At 38.1% G+C, this 12,492-nt stretch overlaps 1 protein-coding gene across 4 annotated transcripts in view; it reads right to left on the bottom strand.

Moving 5' to 3' along the window:
* MCTP2 (multiple C2 and transmembrane domain containing 2) overlaps positions 1 to 12,492 on the bottom strand; it is a 243,719-nt gene that overhangs the window by 138,318 nt on the left and 92,909 nt on the right. For 3 of the 4 annotated variants that reach the window (XM_024767708.1, XM_024767711.1, XM_024767709.1), the window contains exons 5-8: positions 5,968 to 6,110; positions 5,154 to 5,230; positions 4,553 to 4,664; positions 424 to 459 (exon numbers count right to left, since the gene is read on the bottom strand). In XM_024767708.1, the coding sequence (XP_024623476.1) occupies positions 424 to 459; positions 4,553 to 4,664; positions 5,154 to 5,230; positions 5,968 to 6,110 (368 nt within the window). The remainder of the gene's footprint in view (positions 1 to 423; positions 460 to 4,552; positions 4,665 to 5,153; positions 5,231 to 5,967; positions 6,111 to 12,492) is intronic. The other variant, XM_024767710.1, reaches the window with a different exon arrangement.

The raw sequence follows: 12,492 nt of genomic DNA, 5'->3' as shown, positions 1-12,492 counted from the left end.
ACACACACAAAAAAAGGTAAAATAAAAGTAATATAAAAAAGATTGATAAAATATACCATGTATTCTTCTCCATCTTTTCACTGCCCTTATGACAGTTTCCACCTAATGGTAAATAGCTTTCTAAAGGACTAAATCTAACTGCACTACAACTCCAAATAATTCAAGCTTAATGAATTGTAACATTCTAACACGGCCGGTACATATAAAATGTCAACACTAAAACAAGTGTAAGTTCAAACATCTGGCTATGCCCTTATTAAATGAAATTTTAAAAGGGAGTTTGCTTCCTTTTTACTCATAACAGCAGTAAGAGGAAAAGAAAGCCTTTCCATGTAAAGGCTGGATAATAATCTTGTCTACATTTGTCTTTGCTACAAAGGTGAACCACATGATGTAAAGAAAAAAAAAAACAGCTATATTTACCTTGCTGGCACTTAACTGCTTCCGATTTGACCAACACTAAGGATTATGTCCATTGAATCGTGAAAAATGGCAAAATAAAAGAGAGAAATAGAGCCGTTAACAACATAATGATGTTACCATGCTAGTTAGATGGTGCAGACTACATTCAAACAACTGACACCCACATTCTGAGGTTTCAGAGAAAACACACTTGAGCAAGAAAATAGTTAGAAACCTAGAAAAATCACATTTCTGTGGTTGTGTTACATCATTTTCTCACAGTATTCAAAAATGAAAAAACAAGGACATAGAATACTGCTCAGTCCTTACAAGTACATTTATGTTTTTATTTGCCTGAAAACACTCTAATTTTACCTCGAAAATCAATGTGGAAAGGCAGGTTTTTCCTACCTGAAATACCCAGATAGCATTATAAAAATGTTTAAGAAATTCATGGACAAAGTTAGTTCATGTTTAGGTTTCTGTAGTTTTAGATACTAGAAAAAATAATTCCATTGCCCTCTGCTGAGAAAATCTCAATATTCGAAATAATAGGAAAAAACAATCTGAGTCATTTCTTCACAATGAAGAAAAATAGGCTAATGTACCAGTGAGGGAGGGAAGAAAAAAATGTTCTGAACAGCCAGTAACTTCACCACTGTTCTCTTTTGATCTCTCATTTGTCAAGCTAAGACTGCTGAATTTCGTCTACAAGTAAAGTTCTCTCCTAACAAAATCCTCTCATTACTCCTGTCACCGTCCAGTACTGCAAAGCTCTACTCTGGCTGGTTAACCAGCTAACTGGATGTTAAAACTTGGAAAAATTTGGCAGATTACAACTCAATTATGAATCTAATTGAGCAGCCCTTAGTAACTATTATGATTAAGGAAAAAAATGCCTTTAGGCAAATGACGTATCCACATTGCCAATAAGTCTCCCCAGGAAATTAGAAACCAGAAAACAAATTGTCTTTGGGGAAAATCCACTTATATTCCAGGGACCAGCAAGTAGAAACGCTGGTACAAAAATGTCTTGAAAATATTCTTCAGGAAAAACACTTTCCCTGGTGAAACTGGAAGCTCAACCACTCAGCATGTGACCCAGAGTTATAGATACTACAATCTGGGTATTAAAATCGGTTCTTTTTGTATTTTCCCAACAACATATGAACAAATATTTTCACCCAGAACAACCACTAAAATTAATCACCATCTTGTAGGTACACATGGCTATTCCTAAATAGCCTTTTGAAATACAATTCGTTTGATTTTTATATCACCAAAGATTAACAAATAGATAAGGAAATGACTGGAAAATGAGTATTACTGTCTGTTTACTACAGTACTAAGAGCTACCATATATTGGGTGTCTACCCCGTGCTAAGCACTATATTTAATCATGCTGATCCTCACAAACCTATAAAATAGATAATCTTTCTTTTAAATCTGCATTTCACAAATTGTAGCTGAGAATTAAGTAATTCTGTGAATTTGATCTGATCACTTAAGTTCTCAAAACTAAAAAGAGTGGAGTCGGGATTCAAACCCAGGCAGTCTGATGACAGAGCTCATAATTATAACTAAAATCCTATTTTTGCTGAGAAAAAGAGACAGAGGGCAGGTTTATCAGCCCTCCACCCAGTGCCTTACCTCCTAACTGTACCATTCCCATATGCACTTAAATCCCTGGCCCTGAGGGTCAATTCACAGACATTTTGCACATGTTAAGATTTTTATTGGCTTGGCTCTAAAGCCACAAAGACTGCCTCAATGACAACGGGAAGAAATATGGGTACAAACTGATTTCAAACTGAAATCTCTCTATCAGGCTTTAAATTAAAATGGAAATTTATAAACAAATTATTACCAAATAATCTCAGTCTCCCGTGTTAGCTACCCCATTTAAAAACCCAATAGAAGAATATCTTTAAATACTAACTTAAACTCAATGAAAAGATCAACAGTTTTCTGATACTTACTCTATCCAAAGGGCCCCTGATATGCACTGTTAAGTTGAATAGCCACACATGGCCAAGGATAAATTATTCCTTGCTCAGGTATACTTTGAACAAGTATGTAAACAGAAAAATAACACTACCAGTCAGAACAAATAGAACAGGCATTACCATTATTATTATTTCTACAATACCCCATTTTACTATATATGTACATCTATATACACACACATACATATACATGGATATGTATATATATGTATGTACACTCGTATATATAGTAAATAGATTGTACACTAGACCCTGCCAGACAAGCAAAGAACGAAGAAAATGAGAAATCGTACCAGCAAGTAGATAATGCGTACCATCTGACAAACTCTCAAAAACAGGGCGTGGAGGAGTCAAGGAAAGAAGGGCCAAACTAAATAGGATGACAAGTGTGTCTCCTTTTAGGTCTCTGAAAAGATAGGCTTTGAGATGTTTTCCAAAAACAAACTCAAGCTGCATTGAGTATTAATTGCTCTGCAATTGGAAATAAATGTTGACTGAAATGGCTCTACTTAAAAACTCCAAATTTTGGCAATATTTCAACATATTTTAAGTGCCAGTAGTACTGCTAAATATGATCCAATACACTACAGAAAAATCCACATGTGGAATAAATACACAGCTATTATGCAGCTGAAATATGCAGCTATCTTCATGAGGTCATTATCCAAGTTTACAAACCCCACTTAAATATGTAAGAAATTTTCAGAACATATCAGCTGGCAATTATGCAAGCACGTGGCAAATAATATGCTCATTTCCATGGCATGTCATTGTATCCTGGCATCCAGCTCAAGGAACCGGTCACCTACTGGATGCCCTGCCACTGAATCCGATGGCAATGCCATCAAAACTAAGAGAAGTTAAAGGAAGTCCCTCGCCACTATGTTGGGTAGAAAGAAAAATATTTTTGACATCAATTTAAGACATTTTAGCAACAAAATATCAATGTTATTGAGGCCTCAGGTTTTAACAGTGCCACTTCTTAATTAATAAATAGAGATCCCCCCCCAAAGTTATCATCAAGTAAATGCTCATAAGTAAAGAATTCAGATTAAAAATAGCAACTGTTTAGTTGACCCTCTGGCAATTGAAAAATCACTGTGCAGTTTTTTTTTGTTTGTTTGTTTTACTCCTTTAAACTATCTTCAGTGAGTTCACTAGTAAATCACTCATGATTTTCATCATGAAAATAAATTACAACTAACTGCAAAGGTAATGTCAAAATGAAGAATATTCTCCACACTGACCCCACTGACTCAACTCAAGAGGTATTATTGGAGGCCTACTTTATAAACAGGCTTCAGATTTTCATACCAGATTCTAAACATGCTGAAATTTTAACACATCTTAGTCCTTTTTCAAGTAGCTGTTTTTAATTGGCTTTTTAAATGCCTTTCAAATAAATGACAATCCAAGATGCTTTCATTCTCATTTTCATTCTTGGAATTTTAAGGTATAATACCAGAATATAAAATAAGATTATGGTTTGTATTCACATACTTGCTCCTAGAAACAGAGTCCCCATCATACTGCCACAAAATCCAATGCTTTTTGATGTTACAGACATCTTTAATAGGTAATGCATTAACTAGAAATTACCATGTAACAGACTAGAGAATATTAAATGTGTGTCTTCCCAGAAGAACTCTCAATAGAAAATTTGGTAGCTAAAAGAAAAAGGAAGATGAAACGGAAATGCTGCAAATGTATACTTGATTACCTTAGTAATGTACAACACAATGACTAAATCCTGGGAACAGCTTTTCATAACTAAATAATGCCTAAGTCATCTAGTACCTAAGAAAACAGTAAATGGAAACCTTAACATTCAGAAAAAGCAAATTTTGTATGATCTGTGACAAGCAAACCATAAGCAGCAAAAACACTTAATAACAGCAATAGTATTATTGCTACAATATTAGTAATGTTTACATCCCTAGCCAAAATAGAGATCATTCCTTACTGGATTTCCTTCCAGGTTTCCAAAAGAAAGGGTGTACATTATCACAGATAGGTACTTTAAGTCTCTATACAGTTCTTCCCCCTACCCAAATAAATACAAAAATGTCAGCCATCTGGCAACCCAATTATCAAAGAAAAGCTGCAATGGAGAATTTTAAAAAGAACAAAAGGGTCACACTCACGTGTCTCCTGAAATCACACTGTTTTACTACTAGGTTCAAATTTAATACAATCACTCCCATGTCATCTTCTAAACTGTTTGGATCTTCCAATTTTAAAATATGTTCAGTCGTCCTGTAAGCAAAAAGCAACAAAGGATGGTAGCACTTATTGGTAGTACTTTATAGCCTTAGAATACATCAGGAGCTTATGATAAAAATCTCCTACCCCTGAACAGGGGTGAGACACAAGTTAAAAAAAGCACCAGGTTCAGTGAAAATAAACCAACCATCTTCAGGGGTAGAGAAACTGTTTGGCATCGCCTAATTCAACAGTCGGCCAACTGATTCTTCTCCCCTACTGCCCAAAGAAAATGTAAATACTTGTTTTAATTTTAAGGTAAGTAGGTTAATGAACACGAAAGTACAAAATTCAATACACCTTTTAGGTTATGTTACAGAAGATGTAATATCTGACCAATATATATTTGGGAGCTAAAAAGCAAAAATTATAGAAAAACTCACATTTTAAAGCACTCTTTCATTTATTCTGATTTTGTCATTTGATTATCTTGAGTTCCCTCTAAAATTCACTAATAACAACTAGATGGTAAAATTACAATACCTGTTAAGCTCAAGATCACTCAGAACGACAAATGCAGAACCCATGAAATCAGATGTAGTTAAATCTCGATCATACACCTACAAAGAAGAAGGGGGGCAGTAACACACATTAATATGGCAAACCAACTGAGTATATCAAAGTATGGATAAATGCAATAGGCTGGGAATTTTGAATTCGGTCTTCTAGATCTAAAAATAATTTGCACAGTATAAAGAAGAATTTAACCAAGCTGATGGGGAGAACAAAATTATTCAAACCTGTGCATTTTGCTTACTATGGCCAAAATAACAGAAAATACTTTTAAGGCAGTATTCATATGCATTAAGATATTATGCACAATGGACCACTCTCTGTAGTTTAAATGGTCTCTCATTAAAATTTAGTATTTTCCGCAGTGAGCAAATCTGCCAATTAAATAGAAATTTGCTAAATATTCTATAGCAATCCCATCCTGCACTCAACTCATGCAGTTTTAACCCAGATGTTAGAGCAATTGATGCTTACAACCGGTAGCTTAAAGCTCTCTGAGAAAGGCTTTAGTATTTGTCACCACTGCACTGGCAGTAATATTTCTTCCACATTCAGTAAGTTTAAATACAATCAATGGAGATATTATTTTCACTCTGCTAGATCTGAGAGTAACTTACAGTTTGACCAAGGGTATAAAGAATCCCTTCCATACTTATATTTTTAAGCCAGTGCTTAGGAATGATACAAGAATGAATTTGGGGAAGTTGACTTTTAAGAGGGCGCAGATGGCTGAGAAATAAATGTTTTTAATAAAAGAGCAGATTCGAAAGTCATCTGGGATTACCTTCACATGCAGCTTTTGATCGAGGCTTTGTATTGGCAATAAGACTACTTCGTCCCAAACTGGGTTCAAGTTCTTATATATGACTTTACTTTTGTACAGAGTCTTCCCATTCAGCTTAAATTTCACATAGGGATCACTCGTGCCTTTAAATGAAAAAGAGAGCAAGACAGGTTTTTAAAATATACGTAAAAAGCCTAGGATCTCCATTAAATAAAGATTCTTTCCACGCTCTCCAGGCTCAAAGCACTTCACTGAGCACACCCAGAACAAATGTCTCCCTGCACAGAGACTGAAGGCCCCAGAGGTGGAGAGGGGAGAGAAGTGAAACAATCTGGGGTAAATGACTGATTCTTCTTTGCCTTTCCTGGTAGAATATAAATGGGCTCCTTGAGCTTTTTCTGTTTGGTTTCATTGTGGGTATGTCATCACTCTCCTACCCACAAAAAATTCAAGAAATAAAATCCACCAGCACCAGCCAAGCATCTCAGGAGTCCTGGGGAGAAGCCCACTCCTCCTAAGAATGGCAGTGAGTCAGTGAAAATGGAAAGAAACCATTTTCAAACATTTGGCCAGATGGCTGACTCAACAGAACCCTGTACTTTATAATATAATCATAATAAATCAATCAATCCCTGGAACCACCAACTCAGAAGCCTGGGGACTCGGACCCCAGAACCAGGGGTGTAGAGATTAAACTGACAAAGTTGCCATTCTTTGCCCCACCCTCCGCACCTGCGGTAAAGTAGAGAACATTGTCTCCCCCTGGCGAGCTGAACGCCCCTCAACAAGGCCCTCCGACCCGCTGGCCTCGGGCCAACACCCTTGACCTGCTGCCTCTTCCCGGGAAGCTTTGAAAAGGAAAGAATAATGTCCCGCTATAGCCACTATGTCCAAAGCAGAAAGAAGGGCCGATGATGGACCCTTCTCCACATTTTTCAGATCAGTTGAGGAAAAAAACATGCCCACAAACATAATACCAGGATTAATGTGTTGTGCAAGTGTGCCATCATACTCGGGACACAGAACAGTGACTGGGACAGACTTGCACATGACTACCTAGTGAAGGATGAAGAAAGGAGGCACAAATAAATGAATAATCCACGAGGGCATGAATGAAGGCTAGCCGATAATGCTACAAAGAAAGGAAAAAAATCTAATTTGGGGAGGTATGCTGGTATAATTCATCGTGAACCAGACTCTGAATAAGTGCTCAAAGACCAACAGTCTTGTTCACTGACACATTCCAGGTGCCTTGGACAATGCCCAACAGAGGCCTCCACAGATTTACTGACATGAGTTCTCGATATTAAAGTCAAGCCAATGTAGTCTAAGAATATTACATCAAAAATTAATTAGGCTACTCTGTCACAAACATTTCCAACTCGTTAATACCCACCATGAATTACTTCAATCATTTTTTTTTTTTCAGCTCTTTCTGAGGTTTCTGCAGGACGGAAAACTCCTGAACATGAATGCAATTCTTATACTAACTATTCTAACTGAGGGTCACATCACTTGGGGGCAAGATAATACACATTGGCTAAAAGTCTTAACAGAGTAACCAAGGTATCATTTGGATAATTCAGCCATTCCAGTATGGCAAGGCTGCTAACTTTAAAACAAAGAAATCAAGTTACAAATATACACATATACATATTCGACACTCACGTTTTAAGTTTGGCAACAAAGGGGCAGAAACCCAGCAGTCTATACTTTAAACCTGGACACACACGTACTCGCACACACTTCAGCAGCAATTCTGAGCAGGACAGTAAAAATGAAGGCATTCCCAGCCATTCAGCGGAATAGTCACTAGTGAGTCAGTAATCTGTCCACACCCCCTCTTTGAGAGTACAAGAGAACACCTGCGGCAAGTCAGATTTTAACAGTCATTCTGATATATATAGATTAAAAAAAAAAAAGTGGGGGGAAAACTCTAATAAAAAGAGGCCTTTAATTAAATGAAATTGCCACTCTGGGACCAGGCCTTCATGCTTGTCAGCGTGCTCTCAAAATAAACATCTCAAAACCAGGCCTCGGTGGTGTCACTTTCTCACAGGCAAAGCATACTGGGTAATCCCCAGGCATCTTGACAGCTACATAATGTTCAAACTGTTTCACGGGTGAATGGCAGCAGTTGCATGAAAGAAAATATTAATGTCTGGAATTAATAGAAAAAGGGACCAGGGTTTACAAAGCCAAACAAGGAACCAGGGTGTCAAGCGAGTACAGCGTTAATTGTTAGGGAAAATTTGAGAAGGGGGGGCAGGGGGCACGTAGTGATTTTTTCTCTCTGAGCCTAAGTGCCTCACTGTCAGGCAAGTGACATCTTAACTAGGCAGGTTCTGAAAAGGGGTCGCGGCTCAGGAATGCAACGCCCAGATTATACAAATGATGAGATGACACCTGAATGGGTGGACTTTAACCTTTTTTTCACAGGGCGCTTCATAAACAATGAGTCTCCTTGGCATAAAGAGGTAGTGTGGAACTTTGGGAGGAGAATGAAACTAGGAGGCCGGAGACAGTGCCTCTCTCCTGGGGTCGCCACCCGTTCTGCCATGTGGACTCAACAGAGTCACGGAGCCTCAAATTTAGAATATGTAGCCATCACACATCCAGAGCCGGAGCTTCCTGCTCCCGTGCAAAAGGTACTGTGGTTCTGTGTGTGCTGAGACAGACTGACAGCCACTCACTGGTCCTCCAGAAATGCTGTGCCGGTTCACACTCCCGACAACAACGCGGGACAGTCCTTATTCCTGCACGTGATGCTATGGATGGTCACGCCTCCCTTGACCCTGTACCTGTCAGGCCTGCTAACATCACTCACATGCCACAAACACAGGTTGCCTCAGAGCATGGCTCAGTGTTACTGAGTACTAAGGGGGATGGCAAAGGAAGATGAACCCCAGAGCCTTTTCTTCTGTACCTGGCGGGCAGCAGGCAGATGCTATATATAACCCAAGGTCCAAGAGGTAAGTGTCAAAATAGAATAAAACTTGGGGGGTATGCTAGTTCACAGGCTGGAAAGGTTAGCTCCAGCTGGGGTATCAGTGGAGGCTGAAATAAACGAGATGGGAATTGAAACATGGGCCGATCTGGCCAAGCGGAAAAGGACTGAGGCCATGTGGGCTGGAGGAACTGGCACTGAAAGGGGAAAGAGGCCAAAATGACTAGATCTGTGCGGTGCCAAGCAAGCATTTCAATTCATCCAGAAATTAAGGGGATAAAATGTATAATGAGAAAGTTAAAAACCCCGGTTTTGAGTCAGACTGAAGTGCCTTAAGAGTCACAAAATAAGGAGTTAAGTTTTTGTTCTGTAAGAAATATAGGGTAGTTTTGGTTTTCCTGTTCTCATTTTTAAAATTTTTTAACAAGTGTAATACATGGTCATGATTCTGAAAGGTATGAAATGAAAACTCTCCACCCTCTTAATCTTTCCTCATTCCCATTCCTCATATGCACCAGTTTCTTGAGTGTCTTACAGGAAAAAATACAAGAATTGTTTTTTAACTCGAATGTAATCATAATAAATGCACTGGACTCCGTGCTTTCACAACTAAAGTACCTTGAAGCTCTGTTCACATCAGCAATACAGATTCACCAGTTTTTCTTTTTCTTTTATCAAATGCGTACATTTTCATTGTGTTCTTGTATCTTAATTTATGTAACTAGTTACCAAATAATAAACATTTACATCACTTCCAATTTTTTTTTTTTTTACTAGCACAAACAATACTACAACAAGCACCCTTGTATGACTATCCCTGAGTTCATATGTGATTATATTCAAAACGAACAGCAGGGCTTCCCTGGTGGCGCAGTGGTTGGGGGTCCGCCTGCCAGTGCGGGGCACATGAGTTTGGGCCCTGGTCAGGGGAGATCCCACATGCTGTGTAGCGGCTGGGCCCGTGTGCCATGGCTGCTGAGACTGCTCTCTAGAGCCCGTGTGCCACAACTACTGAGCCCACGTGCCACAGCTGCTGAAGCCCATGCACCTTGAGCCTGTGCCCCGCGGCGAGAGAGGCCACCGCAATGAGAGGCCCGCATACCGTGGCGGGGGTTGGCCCCCTCTCGCCAGGGCTGGAGAGGGCCCGTGCAGTGGCGGAGACCCAATACAGCCAAAAAAAATAAAATAAAATAAATAAATTTATTTAAAAAAAAAAAACTGCAGGGCAAATGAATGTGTCTTTTCTGGTTCTGACAGCCATTGTCAAATTGTTCTTCCAAAGTCTGTCAAAATTTACACTTCCACCAAGAGTATACGTTTTGTATTTTTTTCTTTACATGCTCACCAATATTTGATGTCATAAATCTTTACTTTGAAAAACTGGCAGGTAAAAAAAATAGTATCTCCATTTTTCTCTATCATTAACATTTAGAGTAAAGCTTAGGATCTTTCATATTTTAGTGACCTACATTTGTCTTTCTTAGTCAGGGAAATTCTCACTGATATCATTTACCCATTTTTCTATGGGCTCAAGGTTTTGTCTTTTGCTTATGGATTTGAATGAGCCCTTAATTATGGAAAGCAGCCATTGGCTGTAAATCTTGTCATACTTTGTTTAGACTTACCTTACTTCTTGCAATAAGTTATTTCCATTTTTATTTAGGCAAATTAACCAGTTTTATTTATGGCACTGCTGTTTAACATTCTACTTAGAAGAATTGTTCTCACTAAAGGATTTTCAGTTAGTTCAGCCATGTTTCTTTCCACTGATTTTGCAGCTTTTCTTTTTTTACACTTAAGTCTTTGGTCCATCTGGAATTATTTTAGTGTGAGAGGGAAGGAAATTCAGGTTTACTTATGAGTAGGAGAGTAAAATGATCAGAGCCACGCTTCAGAAATATAAATCTGGCAGCAGCTTATAATTTAGAAGGAAGAAGAAAAAGGCTAAAGCGAAGAAACCTGGTAGTTGAGATAACACAGCACCGGGGAGTTGAGGAGACAGCTATACCCAAACTATAAGAAGCACCGATCCAGGGTTTCACAAAGCATGACATGGAACACTCATACCTCGAGGTGCTCCATGGACTGAAAGGGTTATGTCATCAAAACCACTGGGAAAAGCTGTTTACTCTTTCCTTACTTGGAACCTCCCTATGTAGAGTAAAATATTAAACACTGCTAAGAACTGTATTAATGACAAACAAGCAATAATAAAAACAGCTTAAAACTTTTCTACTCTGTATTTCATAAAATTATTTAAATATAGAAAACATTTTACTTGGGCCACCTATGAACATAATGTTAAACTCCTCCAAATCAAAGCTCTGGAAGGTGAGATGCATGCCCAGAGTTGCCTAATATGCATGGTAGGTGAATTATATGAAGACATGATAAATGAATAAACTTTGAAGTAAGATGGGCATGGTGGATTAAACTCCCAGACCTTCCTTTCAGTAACTGTATAACCTTAAGTATCATAATTTCCTCAAGCCTTACCATCTTCACCTGCAGATGGAAAAATGCCAGCTTTGCAGAATTATCTTGAGAACTGAATGAACCACTATACTTTGGTAACAAGAGGCTCCAAACATTTACATAGTATGTGCTTCTATTTATAGTATTACTACTCAATTAATTTAAAAGGGGAGAGTGTGTAACAATGTATGCAGTCCTAATTAAATATGCATTTACTTTATTTTAGCTGTACAAGTAACATGCACTGATAATTTGTCTCTATATGTCCCTTCTAAAGGTGTGATGTTTATAACCCCTTCTGTCTTCAAAAGTTGAACAGAAAATTCCTTATGTTATCTACTTCTCACAGGGATCCCATGTGGTTTGGGAAAATTTCATGAAACAATCTGAGCTGTTCTTGGAAGGAATGGGCCGTTTAAAATCTGAAAGTCACTAAGTATTCATGAGTACTAGCTACTGCCCCACCTACAGTCCTAAGGGGATTCATTAGGATTTCAGAGAACTTTGCAGGTATAATCTTATGAAAATAACAGGCAGCTCAATAAGAAGGACACATAACTCAAGTTTATCATCAGGAGAGAGTCATCAAGAACCATCATATTTGAAGATTCTGTTCTCTTGGCATTCGATTTATCAACCCAAGGGGCTATTACCGGATTGAGTGTGTTATGGAAAAGATGGGCAGTATTAACAGGTGAAGTGGTTGAATAGAACAGATAAAATCACATGGACTGGCTCAAGAACTAGCCCAATATGCAAATAAGATACATCTGTAATGAAACTCCAATTACCAACACCTTCTCTTTGCTTTTTCTAGTATAACAGCTCATGGTCATGGTAGTAGAAAAAGCAGAAAGTCAAGATTAATTAAAAAAGAAAGAAAGAAAGAAAGAAAGAAAGAAAGAAAGAAAGAAAATTGCCACCATCTAGAAAAGCTTACTATCTTGGTATGCACCGAGACTTTACACACACAAACTTTCCACAAAAAGGAATCAGCCTTCATATTGTATTCTTTTACCTGCCTTCTTCAGTCAATAACACATCTGTCCCCTTCCATGCCCATAAGTATATTTCTATAAATCAGTTTAATGGTTTTTTATGTA

Source organism: Neophocaena asiaeorientalis, unplaced genomic scaffold, assembly GCF_003031525.2.
Source record: "Neophocaena asiaeorientalis asiaeorientalis breed wild unplaced genomic scaffold, Neophocaena_asiaeorientalis_V1.1 scaffold297, whole genome shotgun sequence".
Lineage (NCBI taxonomy): Eukaryota > Metazoa > Chordata > Mammalia > Artiodactyla > Phocoenidae > Neophocaena > Neophocaena asiaeorientalis.
The sequence above is the reverse complement of the archived record's forward strand: the minus strand, read 5'-3'. Positions and strand labels throughout refer to the sequence as shown.